Consider the following 23,856-nt stretch of genomic DNA (forward strand, 5'->3'; position numbering starts at 1 on the left):
CAGGTCAGTTTTATTTTCCAGCACCAGTTTTCTTCTGGGGAGAACAGTTCTGTAAGTGTGGTAATGGCTCACCAGCTACTAATATTTTCCATACACACACACACACACACACACACACACACACACACACATTCTTCCCTGAATGAACTCTTAACAGCTTTTGAAATTGGGAGTGAGGGGGGGGGGGCTGGGTGGAAAGAATCAATATGTTGTGATTCAGGGTCAGCCTGTGGGTTCGGCAGTTGGGTCGGACGACTCAGAGGAGGAGGGGGGTGTTGAAGAGCTTGCTGAGGGGGTTGAAGATCTTGCTGATGAGAGCCCTCAGCCAGGCCACCTGGTCACAACGGAGACCCAGCTGTGTGAGCCTGACAGCGTGGATGAAGATGACCCACAGCTGGCCCTGTTCAAGGACGCCCGACGCAGGAGGCAGTCAATCAGGAGTAAACAGAGGAAAGCAATGGGGCACCTCGGAAGGAGGCAGAGAGAAGCCACGCCCTGAACTGTATAAAAGGGGAATGCGTGGGAGGGCTGGTTTGCTGAAGGCAACCGCTTGATTAGTTCCTGTTTCATAGCTCCTGTTTCATGGTCTTCTTTTGCTGTTTTATGTTAATAAATTTGGCAGGCTTAATTCCAGCCTCTTGCCGTTTGTAAAGGGGTTGTCCCTGCCTTTTCGGCAGGGCCGGTAGCAGGCTGGTACAGAACACAATATTAAAACTAAACCTCTTCACACATTTGAGTTGAACAAGATGGTTAAGCAAGCTTGAGCCCATCCATTAAAGCAGGGGTGTCAAACTGCCGGCCTCCAGGCCGGAGCATCATGGAGAAACCGCACCCATCCCATTGCCGGCAATGGGAAAAAGTTCTGATATGTCGCGCGACATTGCGTGACGTCACGAGTTTGACATGTCTGCATTAAAGCAACAGGAGGAAAAAATCTCAGAAAGCAGAAAACTGAGAAGGTCCTCCAGTCTTCTGCATCTTAAACCTGGGACATTCTGATAAAAAACAGTGACACATGGGTTCCAGTCTTCTTTTTCATTTATTAAGGCTGATGTCAGATAAATACTGTATCGAACATTTACATTATTTTCTCTCAGCAGAGTTTTTCCTTTTAAAGAAAACCTCAAAGCCATGTTGTTCACTTGAAAACTGTGAAGAACAATTCTCTTTGCGTAGCAAATTTTGCTTAATCGCTATGCCAACTTGTAATATTCTCATGGTGGAAAAAAATAGTTACATATTGTTTAGTGGCAGAAAACCTATATCAGACATGTCAAACACAAGGCCCGGGGGCCAGATGCGGCCCGCGAAGTGATTTCATGCGGCCCATGAAGCCATCCTGGAAACAGTGAGGGGACGTCCCCCGCTGCCTTGGCCCTGGCACAGAGACCCTCCTTCTGCCAGAGACCCCCAGATCTATCCCACTCCTGCCCAGGCCCCCATAGGCACCCTTGATGCCAACGATGTAGAGCTGGCCACGCCCACCCAGTAGGCCATATGCACTCTAGCCACGCCCATCCAGTAGGCCACGCCCGCCCTGGCCACCCCCACCCGGCCCCCTGAGGGCAACCGCAATTTTGATGCGGCCCTCAATGAAATTGAGTTTGACACCCCTGACCTATATTAACATAAAATATCCAGATAAAATATGTGTGGCTTTCTCCATTTACTGTGAAACCATTTTTTGAAGGCACTAGAAAATATTAACAAAAGTCACTGCGAGTCCTTTGTAGGAAAGTCCAGAGATATATTGTGGAGCATTATTACTACATTTGTTGTCTTGCAGATAACAGGCAAATCCCCTCATGCCGATTTTCACCTCCTTACGGATAATTCTCAACAATCATTGCATGGCCCTGCAACAAGAGAAGAGCTGAAATTACTCAACAAGAGAGAAACAAGATTCCCATCTCAAGAAAGAAGAAAGAAAAAGAATGGGAAAATGGGATTACAAAAGTCAGCCTTGCCAAGCACGAGACAGCTATGGTCATGCTACATTGAATCTAGAACCAATTTGGACTGGTGGTTAAGGCACCAGGTTAGAAACAGGAGACTGTGAGTTCTAGTCTTGCATTAGGCATAAAAAACTCAGCTGGGTGACTCTGTCTCAGCCCAATCCACAGAGCTATTGTTGGGGGTAAAATAGAAGGAGAAAGGAGTACAGGCAGTCCCCAGCTAATAATCATTCATTTGGTGACCATTCAGCACTGAAAAAAGTGACTTATGAGCAGTTTTCACACTTATGACTGTTGCAGCATTCCCATGGTCATGTGATCAAAATTCAAACATTTGGCAACTGGCATGTACATAATTACAGATGCCTTGTTCCAGGGTCATATGATCACCATTTGTAACCTTCCCAATTGGCTTCCGACAAGCAAAGTCAATGGGGGAAGCCAGATTTGTCTAATGACTACATGATTCACTTAACAACTCCAGTCATTCGCTTAACAACTGGCAAAAAGGTTGTAAAAAAATGGAGCAAAACTCACACAACAATTGCCTTGCTTAGCAACAGAAATTTTGGGCTCAGTTGTGATTGTAAGTCAAGGACTACCTGTTATTAGGTATATTTGCCGCCTTGAGTTTTTTATGAAAACAGTAAAGGTGAGATATAAATAAATAAGTAAAAATATAAATAAAGAAACTAATATATAAAGAAACAAATATAAATTGCTCATTGTAGGCTTCTTACCTGTCCTCCAGCAGCACATGCCGCCACTAAGCCATATCGTCCCCCTTCCTTCTTCAACCTGTGGGCAGCTGTGATTACTAAGCGGCAACCAGTAGCACCAAAAGGATGTCCTAATGACAGGGATCCACCCCAGTTATTAAATTTGTCCAGAGAAGGAGCTCCAACCTATAAGTAGGAAAACAGTAAATGAGACTTAATAGTAGGCTCCAAAATAAATTTTCCAATTTCACCTATGAAAGAAAGTAAGTTACAAAACGTAAGCTTGAAAGACAATCAGAGTAGGGAACATATCAACTCAGCTGATGTTTGCCAGATGACTATTTCAGCCACTGAAGTATCACTAGAGAAGGAATAAGTCTTCGCAGTAGTCTTCTCCACATTAATGGAGGAGGAGTATGTCTTCTCACTGGACCTCAGACAACTATAAACATGATGTCTCTACTGACACCATGCCCTCTATGAAGTTTCTGGACTAGGTTAGCAAGGAAAATAAGGTAAGCTGCATGGACAACAGCGAACAGGAAGGACAAAATACAGAAAACATAATGGATATACAAATTCATAATAACCATAACCTTACCTTTGTCTTTCTGCCCATATAGTTCTGGGCAAACCAATCTGAATCCATGGCTTTGAGATTTGCTAAAATTTGTCCCTATAGTGGAAAGGAAGGGAAAAGGAAGATTCCATTGCAGCAATAATATAGTTAACATATATGCAGTCTGTACAATAGAAACATATATTGTAGCTCCATAAGAATTAACACAACTAGCTGATAAGGTACTTGAGATTTTACACATTTCCAAATCACTAAGTGAAACATTGTTGTTACAACTATCTAAAATAATTGGACTACAGTATAATATAATTTGCCTTGCCTTGCCTTGCCTTGCCTGGTCTGTGTGTAAATATCAGTGTGAGACCTTGCCTCAATTTTTTTTAAAAAAAAAATAGACAAAGAATTACAGGATTCAAGACAGACTTGATGCAATTAACATGCATAAGAACTGGGCTTCTGTACATAATGTTGTTTCTTGATTACTAGAACTAAGAACACAGTCCTACAGCATCCTCATTTGCTTCTTTTACTCTATTGTTCTTTCATTCAACTTTGGTTTATATGTTCACATTATATTTTAGGAACACCTGCTGCCAGCATCAAGTTCCCTTTGTCCAGTGCGCTCGCAGAGGGAGGGTCTTCTCAGGGTGCCGCCGGTAAAAGATTGCCGGCGGATAACACCCAGGGAGAGGGCCTTTTCTGTGGGTGCGCCTACCCTCTGGAACCAGCTGCCCGTGGAGCTCAGGACTGCCCCTGTCCTACGCTCATTCCGCCGGGACCTGAAGACTTGGCTCTTTGAGCTCTCTGACCCAGGCTGAGAATTTTAACTGGGGTTTTATTTTCAGGGATAATTTAATCTTTTAATTCTCTTTTAACTTTGTATTTTATATTGATGTGATTTTAAAATGCCCTGTAAACCGCCCTGAGTCCTTCGGGAAAGGGCGGTATATAAATCTAATAAAATCTAAAACCTAAAATCTTCATTTTGTACTTCATTCTGAACGGTCAAGTGAAAGCAAATATTCTGTTCATATTATAACAATCCCGTCTGGCAAAGTGTTGCTGAAAAATCCAAGGTGTGGGGAATGGGGGGGGGGGAAGGGAGAGGATATTTAATGTTAGTGTATGCATTGCTTTAACAGGCATGGTTCAGAATTTCATGGCCTGTATATGCTTTCTAGATTTTTTCAAAATCTAAACATGAGGCAAGTCATACAATCTGGCTTTCATTGTGGAGGAGAGCGGTCCCTGTATGAAGATCTCAGTGATGTCCCTAACATAGATGGGTCACTATCTTGTGACGTCTGAACTGATGAAACATATTCCATTCTGCAGGGCAGGGAGTGACAGCTAGGGGGCGAGCAGCAAAAGGCAGCCTGGTTGCCTCTCATGCGTTCATTATATTCATGCCATTATATTCATCCGTAGCAGAACATCCAGATTCAGCCATAGTTTCATTCCATACAGCATTAACCTTATGAACTCTCAAGCTTCCGTTATATATTCAAGATGGATTAGGCCTGAATAACCATCTGTCTTGTTGCTAACACTTATAGGAGAAAGAGGATGCTTCCATTCACAAAACTTGGTATGTTAGATAAAGAGGGCTTTCTTCTATGTTGTGGGACAGTCTCCCATAAGATCAGATCCCACTCTTATAACTTTTTAAAAAGCTGGAAAGGTATCTGCTTTAATTCAGTCTTTTTAGCTGTTTGGAGTAGTGTATTATGCATTTGAAGTGACATTTTAAAAAAAAACTATTTACTTAACTTGTTGAATGCCACCTTAATTACAGAAAGGGAGTATTTCAGTTCCCTGTGTGATAACGAATAAACCCCAGATTGAAAAGTACAATTACTGGGTGAAGTAAAAAATATATATATAATGAAATTTTTTGAACAAAGCTATCTGTGTTGCGCATGACTTTAGGAATACTTACTGCAAACGCTTCATGAAATTCAAACACATCAATATCTGCCACTGTTAGGCCAGCTTTTTCCAAAACTTTGGGAGTAGCGTATGTTGGCCTAAGAGAAAAAGAAGCCAAGAGTTGCATTCGGGTCCTTCTGGACAGGGGAAAACCTACTGGCTGAGAAAGGCTGCAGCTGCCCAGAAGAATGAACCTGCCTGTATCACTATTATAAAAAGGTACCCTTTCTTTTTATTTGGCAGAAATAAACAAAATAGCTCTCTCTTCCAAGTAGCTTGAAGAATTCACATCCTCCCCATCTCTAATCTAAAAGCTCCAAGTAGAGAAAACAATGCTTCTCTACAGTAACTAACGTTTCCTCTCTTGCTGGTGATATAAGAAGCTGGAAACAGAATGTTTGCTGCAAATTAGATACGCTAAAGAGATGAGCGAGGAGAATAAGAAACTACATAAACAAAACAATTTCAGAATCCAGGAAGGTTTTATACTATTCCTTACAAGCTGTGGAGACTTCCCCTTTATGACTCAGCCATTCTTTCTTCAAGTACCAGTTGCAAAATGTAAGAATCCAAACCGAGCGTGGGTATTGGTATGTCTGGCCATTAGTCGGCAGCTCAGTATTTGTCTACTCCCAGGACAGTCAACTCTTTTGAATCATTTTCAGATGGGGCTGATGGCAACACTGCCCTACACCAAGGGTAGGGAAGAATGTGTGAGAGAAGGTAGGGGAGGATTGAGTTCACATGTCCTAGAGCAGGGGTCTTCAAACTTGGCCCTTTTATGACTTGTGGACTTCAACTCCCAGAATTCCTTAACCAGTGTGCCTGGCTGAGGAATTCTGGGAGTTGAAGTCCACAAGTCATAAAAGGGCCAAGTTTGAAGACCCCTGTCCTAGAGCAAAGGTTCCCCAACATTTCCGGGTTGGCATCCCGGAGAGAAAGAGAGAAGCAGGAAAATTTGCACACGCGTATACACGAACAGGCCATGTGCACATGTGCAAACAGACCCAAGCAATGCTGACAGTGGAGCTAGCACCCGCATGCATACACAAACAGCACTGCTAGTGCCTCTGCGATGCTTGTGGCGGCGCTAGCCTCTGCACACATGTGCAAACGGAGCCACTAGCACTCACGGTGGCGTTAGTGTGAGTGGGGGGGGGGGAACTGGGCCGTGGCCCACAGTTTGGAGACCCCCGTCCTAGAGAATCTTAGCTGAATGGAACTGATGACAGAAATATGCTGCTACAACTGTCAAAAGTCAAGTGGTAGATACATTGTGGAAGAGGCGGCAATCCCCACCGCCCCCATGAAATATTAATGTTGTTGCCAGTCCTGCCAACAAAAGCTGCCAGTAAAGTTTATGTGACAAAAACAGGGAAATACATATATTCAAAGAGAATAATCATAGTTATGTAATTAGTTGGGAGTCGGGGGTCATGTACATTTTAGTAGCAAAGGTAAAGGTAAAACTTTCCCCTGTCCAGTCGTGGTGTCATCTCCGTTTCCTAGACAAGGAAGCCAGAGTTGTCCAACTAGCCCACTTCCAACAAGCCTAACATCTTAATCGCTGAGCCATCATGCCCTATTTTTTAATAGTAAAATAATTCACATTTTCAGTCAGTTTCAGCTCTACCCATTTTTTGGAATGTGATGCTTAACATGCTCCCTTAAGGATCAAATGTGAGCCTCCGTCTGAAAAATGTTGCACCTCCCTGCAGCAGCTGGGAAGTTGCCTAGGACTAAGAGGGAATAAGGTGTCTACAAATAAAATGGTTTGGAAAAAGGACAGACTTCCATTTTCAGGGTAAAGGATTCCAAATTTGCAACTTACCCAAGCAGAAGCTGATCTTTTGGGTCTTGGGATACGAATACAAAATCCCTGAATTGTATTTTTTTTTAAAAAAAGAGGAGATATTGATTACGTGGTTATACAGATGAGAAAATGGTTTTATGGTTTTATGACAGATGATGAGAGAAGGGAGGGGAGAGCTTCTGTTCACCTGATGTAGGCCTTTGGTTTGTAACCCATTGCCAAAGCCTTTTCTTCAGACATCAAGAGTACTGCTGATGCTCCATCAGTCTGTAGAGACAATATAAAAATGACATCAGGTCCGAAAGAAGAATTAAGTTCCACCCCACTCTGTCTCTTAATTCAGTTTGCACGTTACTTCAGTTGGGAGGGTTATTTTTTTAAAAAACAACAACTCAAAACTGAGTATAAATGCAAAGGTTAAGTGCTGTTGTATAAAAAAAAAAACAACCCTGAATTTTAAAACTGGTAGTCAGGAAGAAGTCTGGAACTGAGATCACCAAAAGGAAAAGAATCAGTTGGGCCCAAGTAAAGAGTGAGAAGAAAAGAATAATGGTAAGATGATGATGATGATGATAATAATAATAATAATAATAATAATAATAATAATAATAAGAAGAAGAAGAAGAAGAATAAGAAGAAGAAGAAGAAGAAGAAGAAGAAGAAGAAGAAGAAGAAGAAGAAGAAGTTGGAAGGGACCTTGGAGGTCATCTAGTCCAACCCCCTGCTCAGGCAGGAAACCCTCTTCTTAAAAACTTCCAATGTTGGAGCATTCACCACTTCTGGAGGCAGGTTGTTCCACTGGTTAATTGTTCTAACTGTCAGGAAGTTTCTCCTTAGTTCTAGGTTGCTTCTCTCCTTGACTAGTTTCCATCCGTTGCTTCTTGTCCTGCCTTCAGGCGCTTTGGAGAATAGCTTGACCCCCTCTTCTTTATGGCAACCCCTGAGATACTGGAACACTGCTATCATGTCACCCCTCACCCTTCTCTTCGTTAAACTACACATACCCAATTCCAGCAACCATTCCCTATATGTTTTAGCCTCCAGTCCCCCAATCATCTTTGTTGCTCTTCTCTGTACCCTTTTTAGAGTCTCGACATCTTTTTTACATCGTGGTGACCAAAACTGGATGCAGTATTCCAGGTGTGGCCTTCCCAAGGCATTGTAAAGTGGTATTAGTACTTCACGTGATCTTGATTCTATCCCTGTTAAAGCAGCCTAGCACTGTGTTGGCTTTTTTGGCAGCTGCAGCACACTGCTGGCTCATATTTAAGTGATATATTTAAGGTAAGGTAAGGTAAGGTAAGGTAAGGTAAGGAGGGTGGGTGAGGGAAGGAAGGAAGGAAGGAAGGAAGGAAGGAAGGAAGGAAGGAAGGAAGGGAAGGGAAGCGTAAACAATGGGTAACATGGAAGAAGGCAAAAGAAGCAGGAAAGCCAGACAATGCTTGGTGGAAGAGTTTGGGGGCACAAAATTTTATGACCCAAGTAATTTGAAAGGTCTTGAACATCCCATATATGACTGTGTAACAACTGTGGAGTCCTCGATCAAGTCGAGTAGTGAAATGCCTGCAAACAACCAAGATCGGAGACCACCAAGGACTCTACATTTCAACTGTGAGCTACATATTCACTTCTATTGTATAACAGCTGTGACGGAGGGGGGGGGGAGAAAGAAATGACCAACTGCAGGTAGTTCTTGCTGAATCCATTCAGTTACCATTCACAGTTATGATAGTGCTAAACGAGAAGTCTTATGATTGCTCCTTGTAGTTCTGGCTGTTTCAGTGTCCCCAAGATCACATGATCCCGATTCGGGTGCTTGCCACCTACATCTCACAATTACTTTGCAGCATCCCCCAGTCATGTGACTGCCACTTGCTACCCTCACTGCCAGCTTCCCACAAGCAAAGTCAATGGAGAAACCCGCAGGAGTTTGCGCAGCTATCCAGGTGATGTCGCACCCAATGCACGTGCAGGATTCACTTGAACCGGGAGTGGGGCAACTGTGGTCGTTAACTTGGTGCTGTCACATGACAATAGGCTTTATGATGGAGTTGCTTAGTGACACTTGCCGGCCCCGATAACCCCGTTAACACATACTATGGGCTTCAGCTGTGCTTTTTTAACTTTTCAGAACAGACTGTAGAGGAACAATGTTATCCCCCTGACACGCATCATGCCAACAACGAAAAACAACATTGTCAAAGCCTGGGAAAAGATGCACAACTGCCTAAAACTGGAGAATCACTGAAACAACAAAACGGGGAGTGAAAGTGTTTGACTGTCATGCAGGGGACAAAGGACAGGAAAACTGTCAAAGTTCGCTGCTATTTAACAACACCTGGAAACAAAATATCGTACTTAATTAAAAACATGCTATCTGAATCTTAGCTTTCGAGAGTACAGGTAGTCCCCCACTTACGACCACAATTGAGCCAACATTTCTGTTGTTAAGTGAGTTTTGCCCCATTTTATGACTTTTTTTTGCCACAGTTCTTAAGTGTTAAGTTATAACACGGGTGTTAAGTGAATTTGGCTTCCCCATTGATTTTGCTTGTCAGAAGACCACAGGTGATCACGTGACCCCAGAACACTGCAACCGTCATAAATATGAATCAGTTCCCAAGCACCTGAATCTTTATCATGTGACCATGGGGATGCTACAACGGTCATAAGTGTGAAAAACAGTCATAAGTCGCTTTTTTCAATCCCATTGTAATTTCGAACAGTCACTAAATGAATTGTTGCAAGTCGAGGACTCTGCATTTCAGAGGCTTGCAATGCAAGCAGAAAAAAGACATGATTATGATAAGCTCAGCCCCCCTCCCTCTTTCCTTCACATTCCCCAATCACTGAATCTCTTTTAGATATTTCTGGGGACCAAGAGACCACCCTGGCAGTCTAGACCAGGGGTCGGCAACCTCGGCTCTTTTATGACTCGTGGACTTCAACTCCCAGAATTCCTGAGCCAGCTATGCTGGCTCAGGAATTCTGGGAGTTGAAGTCCACGAGTCATAAAAGAGCCGAGGTTGCCGACCCCTGGTCTAGACACAAGAGAAAAATGCAAAGAAATCTATCTCTTCCACTGCATTTCCAGCTAGCACAGTGGCCCTTGGGAACTGTAGTCTCTCTCTCCAGAGGCTGTGTTTTTCTACCAAGGCCTATTGTCCTAATGTACCGTTATTGTTGCAGGAAAGAGAAAAATCACTTCCTTTTTCATTTCTTTTCTTCACATCTGCTGCCGCCATTCCTAGCTTATACATGAGGAGGCAAACGTTAGTGGCTGAGCAGGGATATGTTCAATACCACACTGGTTTGGAACATGAGCCATGTCACCCTATTTTGGACTTTAGGAAAACAACGTTATTCCTCCTGTTACTGCATTGCTAGGAAGATAAATCACTATCAAACCCTGGATAACAAATACTCATGTGCAAGGTTTAGAAGCAACCAAAAACTCTAAATGAACAGCCGAGGGTCCTTCATGTGACTTGGTGTTATACTTGAATCAATTTTGTAATCTATTCTGATTAAAAGCAAATGCCAATCTACAGTTCCAGCAAATGTGATTTTGTTTTGCAATGAAGATGCTTCAGAATATATTTTTCAAAGGAAGGGTGTTACCAGGTAAGAGGAGTTGGCAGCTGTTACAGTCCCATATGGTTTGACAAAAGCAGCTTTCAGTCGACCCATCTGCTCCAATGAAGATGGCCGGACACCGTTATCCTTCACTACAGTGTCCTTCCCTGCAAGAATCAAATATGGGAAGAGACCTAAGGCTCAAGACACATCTGGCGTGTTGAAAGTCTACCTTCTTCATTTCTACAATTCTTGACTGTGGCCTCTTGGACACGCATACAGTGAGGGGAAAAAATATTTGATCCCCTGCTGATTTTGTATGTTTGCCCACCGATGACAATAATAATGGTGATAATAATAATAATAATAACAAATAATAATAATAATAATAATAATAATAATAATAATAATAATAATAATAATAATAATAATAATAATAATAATAATAATAATAATAAAGTTGGAAGGGACCTTGGAGGTCATCTAGTCCAACCCCCTGCTCAGGCAGGAAACCCTATACCATTTCAGGCAAATGGCTGTCCAGTCTCTTCTTAAAGACCTCCAGTGTTGGAGCATTCACCACCTCTGGAGGCAGGTTGTTCCACTGGTTAATTGTTCTAACTGTCAGGAAGTTTCTCCTTAGTTCTAGGTTGCTTCTCTCCTTGACTAGTTTCCATCCGTTGCTTCTTATCCTGCTTTCAGGTGCTTTGGAGAATAGCTTGGCTCCCTCTTCTTTCTGGCAGCCCCTGAGATATTGGAACACTGCTATCATGTCACCCCTCACCCTTCTCTTCGTTAAACTACACACACCCAATTCCAACAACCGTTCCCTATATGTTTTAGCCTCCAGTCTCCCAATCATCTTTGTTGCTCTTCTCTGTAATCTTTCTAGAGTCTCCACATCTTTTTTACATCGTGGTGACCAAAACTGGATGCAGTATTCCAGGTGTGGCCTTACCAAAGCATTGTAAAGTGGTATTAGTACTTCACTTGATCTTGATTCTTTCCCTCTGTTAATGCAGCCTAGCACTGTGTTGGCTTTTTTGGCAGCTGCAGCAAACTGCTGGTTCATATTGAAGTGATTGTCTACTAGGACTCTGAGATCCCTCTCACAGTTACTACTATTGAGCAAGGTACCACCTATACTATACCTGTGCATTTGATTTTTCCTGCCTAAATGTAGAACCTTACTTTTTTCACAACTGAATTTCATTTTGTTAGATAGCGCCCAGTGTTCGAGTCTGTCCAGATCCTCCTGTATTTTAAGCCTATCTTCTGGAGTATTGGCTATTCCTGCCACCTTGGTGTCGTATGCAAATTTGATGAGTTCCCCATCTATCCCCTCATCCAAATCGTTAATGAAGATGTTGAAGAGCACTGGGCCAGATCAGTCTATAATTTTAATGGTAGGTTTATTTTAACAGTGAGAGACAGAATAACAACAACAACAAAAATCCAGAAAAATGCATTTCTTTGTCATTGGGCAAAATCAGCAAGAGATTAAATAATTCCCCCCCCCTCACTGTAGGTTTCTTACACATTTCCTTCCAATGGGCCATTCTTTCTCATACTCTTTACTTCATCTTCTTTACCTTCAAGATTTCCAAAGATTGTTTGTTACTTTGCCTCTCTCTAGGAACTAGGTACTCTTCACGCATACTAGATTTCAACATTCATAATCCTCAACCAGCTTAGCCTCAGGAATTATGCATTTCCCCAAAAGACCTACCCCGAAAATAAGCCCTAGCTTGATTTTTTGGGGATGGGGCTGATATAAGCTCTACTCCAAAATAAGCCCTAGCTTTGGGGCGAGGCACACCCCTAAAAATCAAGCTAGGATGGGGGAGGAGGAGCTTACCATTGCAGCCAGGCCTCCCATGGATCGACACTTGCCTTGCTGCAGCTGGGAATGGAGCTCGACCTGCATTTTGCAGAGAGAAACCTTTCTGGAAGGCCTATGTAGCTGACAACTGAGTTATGGATTGAATACATAGCTCGGTTCTCGGCTGCAGATGCCTTCAGGAAAGGCCTCTGACTGCGAAATGCAGGCTGGAGCGCCATTCTCAGCTGCAGAATGAATGAAGTAGGCTGGCTGGGCAGGGCTGTCAGTGCCGCCCCAGTGAAGTGAGTGGAAAAGACACCCCCCCCCAAAATAAGACCTGGTGCCTCTTTTGGAGGCAAAAAAAAAAGAAAAAAAAGAATGGGTCTTATTTTCAGGGAAACATTGTAGGTAGAGGTAAGATATATGTTTCAGTCTTAACTCATCCACTGAAGAAATCTATGAATTAGGAAGAGTGGAAAAATAAGGCGGGGTGGTGGGGGTGGTGGAGAGAAACTAGTTTTGTCTCCTCTCTCTTATCTTTAAGAGCTCTCTTTCTTTATTCAGATTATCTAAACTAAAAGCTATTCCAAGAGAAAAACATTTCCCTCCCTTCCCCATCCCCCTTGGAATGTGGAGCCATTGTCACAGATTCCTCTCTAAACAGATATTTTACCTGGCACTTTGAATGCTACTATATCCGTGAGAAGCGATTCATCTTGTGCTTTCTTGGCCAGAGTGTGTGAACGGAGAGCATATTCATCTTGCTCCAAACGTGATATAGCAAATGCAGCGGCCAGGCGATCTGCTGAATGACCCATGGTCTCGTTGGAAGAAAATTCTGCCACTGCAGGGAGCTAGAGTTATTGAGAACATTGCGTGTGAAGATCAGTTCCCCTCAATTCATGCAGACAGCTCCATAATCTGATAAGGTAAAGGTAAAGCTTCCCCCGCACATGTGTGCTAGTCGTTTCCAACTCTAGGGGCCAGTGCTCATCTCCGTTTCAAAGCTGAAGAGCCAGCGTTTGTCCAAGGAGGTCTCCGTGGTCATGTGGCCGGCATGACTAGATGCCAAAGGAACGCTGCTACCTTCCCACCGTAGTGGTCCCTATTTTTCTACTTGCATTTTTACGTGCTTTCGAACTGCTAGGTTGGCAGAAGCTGGGATGAGTAACAGGCGCTCACTCTGTTACGCGGCACTCGGGATTCGACCCGCCAAACTGCCAACCTTCTGATCGACAAGCTCAGCTTCCTAACGCACTGAGCCACCACGTCCCTTACATAATCTGATAGCTAAATCCACAGGATTTAGCAATGTAAAATATGTACTGTAACACGGCCGTGCAGTGGCTCACCTTTTGCCATTTCTTGTTTAATCTACTCTGCCTCCCAAGCTGCTTCACCTACAAACTTGATCATGACTCTTTCCTCTCTCAGCCTACTTTTTCTTTCAGCAAAGAAATTCCATATGTCAACCTCAGCCTCATTTTGCTGTTATGTAATGTAATGAGTTTCTCAAGGCTGGGAAAGAGAATGATGGCTTGCAAAGAATTAAAAGAACATCTGCGCATTTTTTCTTTACCAGGTAGCCAACTCTCCAGTACACAGATGTTCAGCAAAAGATTAATAAAGTTAGAAATAAATTAAATGCTAAATATCCAATCCCCTAATTTTTTGTAACGAATCTGTTTCCCCTTCCAATAAATCTGGTTAAAGAAGACCAAGAATCATGGGAGAGATTTGAGAACTGCTAAGGGCTTGATATGATACATCTTTTCTAGTATGCAGGCATTATTCTCCTCTCCTCAGAATTCTCACAATGGCTGACACAAAGCAAATTATATTGACTACTTGAACACTTGACTATTTCTTTTATAAATTGTTTGCTTTCTAGTCCAAAGCTAATGAACGTTGAAGATGTGGTGCCCAGGGAACAGTCAGTCAGCAATCATTTTTGGCCACAATGTGTCTCTAGCTGATTATTCCATTTATCCCTGCTCATTTTCTGAATTGGTTCCTCAGGCAGGCAGTGAAATGAAAACTATTTCCTGCTTTACCTCAGGTGCAAAGTAATCAGGACGGATTTTGGAGATCAGAGATAACTTCTGGCCCAATCCTTTTGCTCTTGAAAGTCCAAGCAAAATCTTCCTCATCTTCCGACTATGTCTGATAGGAACATCGGACATCAATTCAACACCACCAGCAATTACCACATCCATCTGGCCAGTTGCGATGAGGCTATATGCTATAAAAATCAGAAGGCATATACATGACAGTTACCATATTAAAGACTGATCAGTTTCCTGACTGAAAAGAATCCCTTCAATTACTTTGTATGCTCTTCAGAACTGGCCATTTCTCACCCCTGTTCTTCTTACACATTGTGGAACTTTTCAAGCAGAAGATGAGGGACAATTGAGTCACATTAGACCAGGGGTGTCAAACTTGAAACGTTACCTGACATGTTGCAACATATTGTGACTTTTTTGCCATTGCCGGCAATGGGGTGAACACGGTTTTGCTATGATGCATCCGGCCCACAGGCCGGCAATTTGACACCCCTTTATTAGACTTAAGGATTCAACAGATAACTATTCTTTCCTAAAGTATTTTTTAAAGTCACTTTTAAAGTTTAACTTTATAAATCCAACCTCTATGTCAATGCTTTCTTAGCATTTTTAAACTAGAAATAGATGTTTATGCCTTCCCCCCCCCCAGAGATGGCCTCTGTTGAATAAAACAGATGACTGTCAGCTGCCATGTGGCAGACCACTGAGGACATTTCAGACTTCGTACTTTATTCTTTGTTCAGATAAAATTCAATTAACCAAGTTGGAAAGGAAAGGAATGAAGTATGCATGGGGAGGAGGTGGGGTCTGACTAATACATTAACCACCTCCAAGTTGCCACTCTCCCATTGGGGTCCCAGGCCAGATGCCAGAGCCTGGTTCACAAGCTTTTCTGATTGGCCAGAAGAATGGGTGCAAATCTCACCTGGGGGGGAGGGGGGGCAGGCCCTGGATGTTCCAGAGGGCAGTTGCCATGGCAAAAACACTCTTCTCCTGGATCCCGCCAGCTGAAATTCCTTGACTGACGGGGTCCCATGCCTCTTCTGCTGGCATGGATGGGGCAGGCTAATCCCATCAGCATGAGCGGGTTCCTCAGATAATCTGGACCCATGCAATGAAGGACTTTTTAGGTGATAACCAATACCTTGAATTGGACCTGGAAGCAAACTGGCAACCCGTGCAGCTCACAGAACAGCAATGTAATATGGGCTGCCCTTAGGGGGCCACAAGAACTGTCCAACCAGCTGCATTCTATACCAGCTGAAATTTCCAGATACTCCTGAAGGGTAGCCCCATGTAGAGGACGTTGCAATAGTCCAAGATTAAAAAGTAATAATAAATTCTATTGGACAAATAAAGTTAAATTTTCCTGCATGTTTACAGCCTATTTATATATGGTCCTTACTTAATCAAGCAGGATAACGTACCAGTTGTCATTGCCTGATTGGAAGATATGCAAGCCATGGTGACAGTGTGAGCAGGAGTTTTGTCAGAGAAGCCAGCTCCCAAGGCAGCCTACATAAAAGTCAGAAAGCAAACCAGAATATTGAGAGATATCTAATTTCCACAGTTTTCATGATATATTGCAGTCCACAATTTTCAACGAAGCAGAATCTTGCAAAGAAACTCAGGTTGAGAGATTAGTGTATTCCATGACTGTGTTAAGCCTTTTGCTCTTCAAACTTTTTATCGTCAACAACTAATACAGTAAGGTTGTTTTCTATTTAACCAATATTAAATAAACAATTTTTGTTTGATCAATATTAAAGAGCATTTTAAAAGAATATAACCAGAGCTTCTGCTTGTTAATTATAATCACTCTTTGTATTGCAATTTTCTGTTTATTGAAAACAGAATGGCTAGTTCACACTTCATACTAAGTAATAATTTGTGATTTTGGCTTAGGCTGTTTGGTGAACCCAGCTAATTTACTCAAACCATGGTTAAATGAAAAATGGCATACAAAATATGTGAATCCAGATCACCAAATGTAACAAACGTAAGTTCAGACTACAGCAACCACAGGTTAAGAAATTCATTTATTTGCAAAACCCCAATGGTCAATCTCACAAATCAGAAACAAAAGTTCTTGGCTATCTGTCTGCCTCATGCTTACAAACATATGCATAAAATTACTATGGAGGCTTTGGGCCTACCTGCAGAGGCACCATATGCAAGAGACCCTTTGCACATTTTAACTAGCACGTGAGTAATCCTAGAGTTGCCAGGAAAAGTACTGAAAACCAACTTTCCAATGAGATCACTGGGATTTTCAAGCAGTGAATATTTTCCTACTGAGTTATTCCTGTCTCAATAATCACCAGAGAATATGCTGCCCCAGCTCCAGTTACCTAATTGTACAGTGGACCAGAATGCCAAATGTAACATGAATCTTATTTAACCCACCCATGAAATGAAGTTCTCTCAGGGACAATCTACCTATGCTGGGAATTATGAAGAGAATGTATCACAAATGCCTCTCTGCTTTCAGTTAAAAGGGGAGGGGGAGGTGCTACTGAATGGAAAATATGGCATAGTAGAGCAAAGGAGGATAGCTCAGACAGGGGAGCAAAAGCTTAGTCTCAGGTCTGCCTCTGCTTAAGACGCTGTTAGGAAGGCAGGACTCCAAATGGCCAGGGTCAGTATGAAAACTTGAAAACAGGGAATAGAAGAATATTCAGAGGTAGGCTAGAAGGACTAATGCTCCAATATAATAGATGTTGGTTTCTATGATTCAGCAATAAAACACCTAAATAAGGTTACACAATACCACAACATTGCTTCACTGACACGCGGCCAACTGGGGTAAAGTTCAGCAGGAAAGCTCAAATGACGATACTTGCTCAGGCGGAGAAACAGACAAGCAAAAACTGGTGACGGGTGAAGAAATACAGAGGGGAAATGCAAGCAGTAACCAGTTGCTATGATGTCTAACTGCTCTCCTAAAAAATGGCAACTTTGGGGCTTTTAGTATTAAAACAGGTCCCTGCTTAGGTTTTGAAAGGCAAACATGAATGCTCTGTCAGAAATGGGAGATGATTGACGTGCTTAAAGTTTATGAGCAGAACAAATAATAAATATAGGCTTGTCAACAAGTTAAAGAGCAAGTCCACTCAAAACAAAAAAAGGTCAATGTCATCAAAACTAGGTAAAATCAAACTGGAGAAAAAGGTTGTCATCTGTGAATGTGCACACATAAGAAATTACTTAATGCTAAAGAATTGGACTTAGTCCTTTTCAGATATCAAGTTAATAATCAGCAACCCGTACATTCTTAATGTCATTCAAACTTGGACAGTTTGTTTGGGCTCTCAGTGGGTTTTTGCATATAGGAGCTGTAGTCAAGCAAATGTGCTTTCAGCAAGTTTTTCTTTAGGTGGGTTGGGGGTGCCTTCGAATTAGTGTTGACTAAAGCATGTCATTTTTCATGCTTCTAAATATCAAAAACACAGTTATGCCTGCTTTAAGAATTATATTAATTTTAATAAGTGGATTTCTTACAGGAGTCACTCCTTTTTTAGGTGATTAGGAAAATCAGCAGTAGGCAAGCACTGGGGAAAAATAAGATGGGAGCCCTGTAGGAAAATGGCAAAGATGGGAAGGTGATAAGTGGTCCGTGATGAGTGGGACAGAAAGAAGATTGGTGGCAGTAGATAGAAAGTACCATGTATTGGGCTTATAGCAGACATGTCAAACTCACGACGCCACGTGACGTATCGGAACTTTCCCCCCATTGCCGGCAATGGGGTGGGCGCGGTTTCCTCGTGACGCGTCCAGCCTGCGGACCGGCAGTTTGACACCCCTGGCGTATAGCACAGGAAGTGACAAAAGGTGGAGGAGGCTCTAATCTGGGGCAGGTGGTAAGAGAAACTGGCCCTTACACAGCATCAAGCCTTGCAGGTCTTAAAAAACAGGATGCAGAAGCAGACATCCCTTCATGTGCATGAAGTCTGCAAAATGACAGGCAGGCTTTTTAAGACTTAAAACCATATCTAATCAAAGATGTTCTGACAAGTTTTTAATAAGGTATTAGACCATATTTGTGATATATTTTACATTTTATCCAGCCTTCTTTTACTGTTTATATTTATCTGTATTATCTATTTTTACAATCTTTTAAACATGTACTCATGTCTTCTTCTAATTTAACAAACTTTGCAATTTAACAGATACTCCTTCCCCCAAATGGGACCATTAAAGTTTTTTGCAGGATCCACTTTGGGTCAGTCACTGGGACCAGAGGTTTAGTCTTCCAAGCTTTCTTGGGCTCCAGCACCAGTCTGAAAGCTCAGAAGACCAAGTCTCTGGTTCTGGTGATCGTCCCAGATTGGATCCTGCAGCTTTATCCTGAGACACGTCTATTTCCTTTCATTCATAAAAGTTTTATTGTATTTCAAGATTTTAGAAAGAGGTACATCTCCATTTTTAAGTTACCAAAGCCAGATTCCACTCAAAATTAGTTCCTTCATCTCATCACCACTGATATCCCCCACCCCATCTCTGGTCTTGTGATTCTTCTATTGATTAACATACTTCTCTAGCAACATTACTTGTTTTCACTTCTTGGATAACAGTGCCACACATAATGTAATCAACAGCTTCCTTAGGCACATCAGTCCGATTCAGCAAGCCTCTGGGGGAACAGATAAGAGAAAGAAGGCACTTCAATGTCAAATCAAGAGTGTTTTAAAGAATGATAACAGAGATGATAGAGGGGATTGAGTACATGTTCTAAGAGGACAGTGAAGGAACTTGATTATTCAGTTTGAAGAAAAAGAAGGTTATAGTTTGGCAAGATTCTGTCCATTAGGTGTAAGCAAATATTTTAATCACATCTATCTATAGTACGAGGGTCACTCTAATTTTGTGGTTAAGGCAAGTAGAAACCAAGAGACTGTACATGAAGCCAGTTGGATGACCTTGGGCCAGTCATTCCCTCTCCCTGTCGTAGGAGGACAGCCATGACAAGCCAATTCTGAAAATCCTTGCCAAGAAAACTGCAGGGACTTATCCAGGCAAACTCTGAGAATCAGATAGTAAACTGACTATCCAAACATTTCCTAAACTCCTGACCCAAATTTTGTTACATACCAATCTAGGTACTCTGATGAATCTAGATAGTTCTATCCAACAGAAAACTTGATAGGATTTTTGTTGTTGCTATTTTGTATTTAAATGATTAAATTATCTTGTGTACTTCTTAATTCTGGAAGTTATCAAGGATCAGGCAGGTTTCAAAATACTGTTCCCTCAATAAATGCTTCCCAGAGTGGGCCAAAAAGTTATCTTGGAAACAGTCATACTTTGCTGCAGCCTGTGCAGTTTTGCTCCCACAGCCCATAGTCCACTTTGCTTTGTAGTTAAGAGAAATAGTAAATGTAGTCCTTGAATTAAAATATGATTCTACATGGCATTGCAACTGTAAATCCTAGATTTAATTACTGAAAAAACAGTCCTGTTCGTTCTATAAGCTAAGTCACAAGGTGATTTTTAGGGCAATGCTTTGGATCTGATTAGGGAAAAATGGTTCAGAATGCAAGAAAAGGTGAATACAGTAAATTCCTGCCATTGATTGGAGAAGCTACCTCTGTTCTAAGGACTTTGTGACTGTTTCAGTTCATTCAGTTTTAATGAGTCCAGAGAGAAACTGTATTCCTGCTCTTGGGAAAAGTACTTCTTCTCATTTGAATCAAAAGCATTGCACAGCCCTAGAACTTACAGGACAGGTCACAAGAAAATTTAGGGCATTTCCATCTCAAATCTTTTTTAAATTCACATGTAAATCTTTTATATAAAGACAAATCTAAAGAAAGACATAGAAAAGAAAAAGGTGCAAGATAAGAAAAAAAAAGCAATACAATATAGTGACCTCCGAACTTATTTTTAACAGATAATTACAATCTTATAATCTTCCCTCCCTCTTAGATGTCATACAAATCCCTTTAGCCCCTCACTTAGTCCAAATCTTTTTTAATCCTCAGTCCATAACTCATATTATTTTTTTCTTCTGTCAGCAAAAGCTCCACATAAGGTAACATTTCACCTGGTGACTGAGAATTCTAGTCCCACCTTAAGCATGAAAGTGTCTGGATAACTTTAGACCAGTCACACTCCCTCAGCCCAACCCACCGCACAGGGTTGTTGTGAGGAAAAGAGGAAGAGGAACTATTAGATATACTCCGATACCTTGAGTTATTTATAAAAATAATAAAGGTGGAACATAAATAAAGATGAAAGAATTTGAAGTACGCTGGAAAGACAAGGTGAATTATTCTCATCTATATTTATTGGTAATAAGAATGGCAGCATTCTACTGATCACAACAAATGAATAGTTTAATGAAAGAAGAAAAGGCACTTCAGCCACAAAAAACAAAGCATAACATCCTTAAACAACTTCTTCTAAATCACAACCAAATTGCTCCACTTTTATTTATTTACTACTTACACCAGTGCTGCTCTGGCCAAGTCATGTGGCATTAAATCCGCATATCTGAAGATTAGAAGACAAAGAAAAAAACCCTTCTCGTTAATTACTGAAGAATACACTTTTGTTTTACTAACTGCAGTGTAAGCTGAAAAAGAAATTATAGTAACTTTAAATTTGGCTGTTTGTCTGTTAACATTATTTATACCTTTTCCCAAAAGTGCCCAAGAGGTTTTACAAATTGTTATTCAAAGGGAACATTTAATACTCACGAGGTCCCGGACAGCAAAAATGGAATGCGAACACCATCCACCACTACAATATTCTTCAGCCCATTTTTAGCTAGGGTTTTCTTACTTTTGGCCTGAACTACAGTAATAATAAATTATTATTAGAAAAACTAGTAGAACTAGAGCAAGAATTATCATAAAATTATAAAAAACCAAAGCATCTGTTGCTATTGTTTAGAAAAGAGATTAAAATAAATTTCATACTAGGATAAGATTAATAGAGTTTATTTTGAAGTTTATCTAAAAACACCCAAAGCTCACTATTCCTTCTATTTAATAATGTTAAGATATCTACTGTTTGTTTTTCCCATCTGTAGTTTTCAATAAAGCAAGAATAAACATCAAAATTAGAATCGCAGAACTTCAACACTTTTAAAAATATGTTTGTGTAATACACACACACACATTGTAATAGTCATGCCAGCAGAATACATTTCCTTTAGTTTAACAGTACTTTCAAAACAAGTTTAAGATTTAATGTATGTGATCTCAGATGTATTTTATATCCTAATTTATAAGACAGCATAGGAGTGCAATTACAATAGACATGCAATCAGATTATTCATATTGTTTCTGTACCTGTTGTGAATAACTGGGATGTGCAGCTGAAAGATCTCAAAGCTGAAATGTAAGAAAATAAAAATATAACAATATAGGTAAAACAGACAATAATAATAATGTCATTCAGACATAAAAACAAAGCAAATTTCTCATAAGCTTATAACTAATCATGAGCCAAGAGGATCAGAGAGAATGTACTGTGACATTTTGAACACAAAAGCAAAAAATGAATAATATGATAGGATTATGGTACCTTAATAAGATAATTGCTGCATCAGAAAAACTGCAAAGCAGAAACTCAGAAAAAGACAATGAACTATTTTAACTATAAATGAATAAACCTTTATAACAAACATGCCAACATAAAAGTCCAGCAACTAATCTTGCATTGGGTATTTTGATTATCTAAAAGAGAAGAACTTACAGAATTTGGCTGCCCGTGGAATGATAGTAGGAAGAATTTTCATACCACAAGTCAACAAGGATATCATTTTGAAGCCTGAAACAAGAAGAGATTGGGGTCATTTGTCTTAGTTAGCTTGTTAACAATAAATATTGTGGGCATACAGCCACAGTTCAAAGGTTCATTCAAAGTAACGAAGCTCATGGTTCCCCATCTGGTTTCCAAAACCTACTGGGACATTTTCAAGCAGCAAAACATAAGAAGCAATCATAATTTTATTTTATTAATAACAGATAATACAAAGTAGATGAAATTACTTGGTTAACTTTGGGATTTTTAGCAATGATGCTGAAAGAATGAAGCAATGCAATACAATTAGATCAAAAAACTGCAACCCTTGCTTTTAATGCTTCCAAGTTTTTGCTCATGCAAATACTTTGAAAAGAATATTCTTTCAAATGTTTTGTAACACCTTATCATCTATCTTCTCTTGCATTTCCAGCTTGTATGTAAGTCTAAATAATTTTATTAATTGTTACTGTAATATTATGGTTCTGGAGGGGAGCTCCCAAAAGAAGAATTAGCAGTGTTGCAGTTCAGATACTGAACTAGGATAGGAAAGAATCAGGGTTAAATTCACACTTATCTATTTATGTAATTTCACTGAGTGGCTTTTCACTTAGAGATACAAGAACGACTGATTCAACCTGCCACATGAAATGAAACTGGAAAAAAGTTTTGAACCACTATTGTGTACAAATACTTTGTACCTAGAAGAATGCAGGATATATGCAGGATCAATCATATATCAAAAGTCAACCATTGTCTCTTTTCTGCTATGAACTGCAATTATGATAGGGAAATCAAAATACCCTATTATATATGGTACTTTAATTATCTTTAATGTTTAATAATATACAAAACAAAAATACAAAACCAAGTACAAAAAAGGACTAAAACTATAACCAAAAGTAAAAATGAACACAATTAACAAAAAGATATAATATTTGATATATCAAACACTAAACAATACGTGCAGATTTCAAATTTAAAAGAATAAACCTTCTTTGTGGTAAAATTTCATGATAATTCGCCTGCGTTACAAAAGTGTAAATATGATACTATCAGTGTTTCTTAAGAACACAGGGCAATTTTGTTATCTTAATACATATTAAGCATTCTATATTGCTGTTATGCTTGCACAGTATTTCTTCCTTAGATTCTTCATTATAGAATTTTGCATAGGATGTACTCGGGGCTGGAGATAAGCTCGTGTTGTTTATACCGACCACCCCACTCCAAGTTGAAGCTCTCTCTACACTTCTCATTAACCTCCCTTATTACATGCAAGAAAATATGACCTGTAATTCAACACAACTATATTAAGAAATGAAAAACTGGATAGATCGGTAATTGGGCACAACGATACGTCATCCTTAATGTCTCCGCCAACTGTTCCTGTAGCGTCACTTCCCTCCACGGAGAACCCACGCAGGAAAGCAAATCCTCCCACCGCCTAATCCCCCACTTGCTCTCCCTCCAGCCCGCTTGGGAATTAGAATCGCTCACCTTGAGGGAGCGCGAAAAACAAGGCAGATTAGCTCACCTCCAGCAACAGCCTCCACCACAGGCTGGAAACAGTCACCCCCGCCCCTTTACCCACTCAAGGGCGCCACTACGAAGGAGGCCCTCCCTTGCCGACATTAACTGCCTATC

The 23,856-nt window shown here is 40.8% G+C and overlaps 1 protein-coding gene across 2 annotated transcripts; it reads right to left on the reverse strand.

Annotated features, from left to right (window-relative positions):
* Positions 1–1,020: 1,020 nt before the first annotated feature.
* On the reverse strand, positions 1,021–23,791 carry HADHB (hydroxyacyl-CoA dehydrogenase trifunctional multienzyme complex subunit beta). Of its 2 annotated transcripts, none has more exons than XM_083360726.1 (17): positions 23,710–23,791; positions 22,162–22,236; positions 21,756–21,797; positions 21,159–21,255; positions 20,908–20,952; positions 18,994–19,093; positions 15,888–15,975; positions 14,449–14,636; positions 13,068–13,248; positions 10,618–10,739; positions 7,184–7,263; positions 7,015–7,062; positions 5,194–5,281; positions 3,276–3,350; positions 2,696–2,860; positions 1,619–1,856; positions 1,021–1,259 (listed from the first exon to the last, which is right to left on the reverse strand). In XM_083360726.1, exons 2-16 carry the CDS (start codon positions 22,226–22,228, stop codon positions 1,824–1,826), a joined length of 1,419 nt encoding a protein of 472 aa, XP_083216852.1. In that variant the 5' UTR covers positions 22,229–22,236; positions 23,710–23,791; the 3' UTR covers positions 1,021–1,259; positions 1,619–1,823. The 2 variants fall into 2 exon arrangements, with proteins under 2 accessions (XP_083216852.1, XP_083216853.1); XM_083360727.1 differs by having other exon boundaries at positions 23,747–23,775.
* Between the last annotated feature and the right edge of the window lie 65 nt (positions 23,792–23,856).

This window comes from Vipera ursinii, assembly GCF_947247035.1.
Source record: "Vipera ursinii genome assembly, chromosome: 1".
Taxonomy (NCBI): domain Eukaryota; kingdom Metazoa; phylum Chordata; class Lepidosauria; order Squamata; family Viperidae; genus Vipera; species Vipera ursinii.

What these genes read in the sequence shown, in the direction of transcription:
- HADHB (XM_083360726.1), bottom strand. Translation starts at nt 22,228, where the DNA reads ATGATATCCTTGTTGACTTGTGGTATGAAAATTCTTCCTACTATCATT. An exon ending in CTGATTACTTTGCACCTGAG is followed by an intron (nt 13,249 to 14,448) that starts GTAAAGCAGGAA and finishes CAATAACTCTAG; the next exon opens with CTCCCTGCAGTGGCAGAATT. An exon ending in CTGCCAACTCCTCTTACCTG is followed by an intron (nt 7,264 to 10,617) that starts GTAACACCCTTC and finishes TTGTCTCTACAG; the next exon opens with ACTGATGGAGCATCAGCAGT.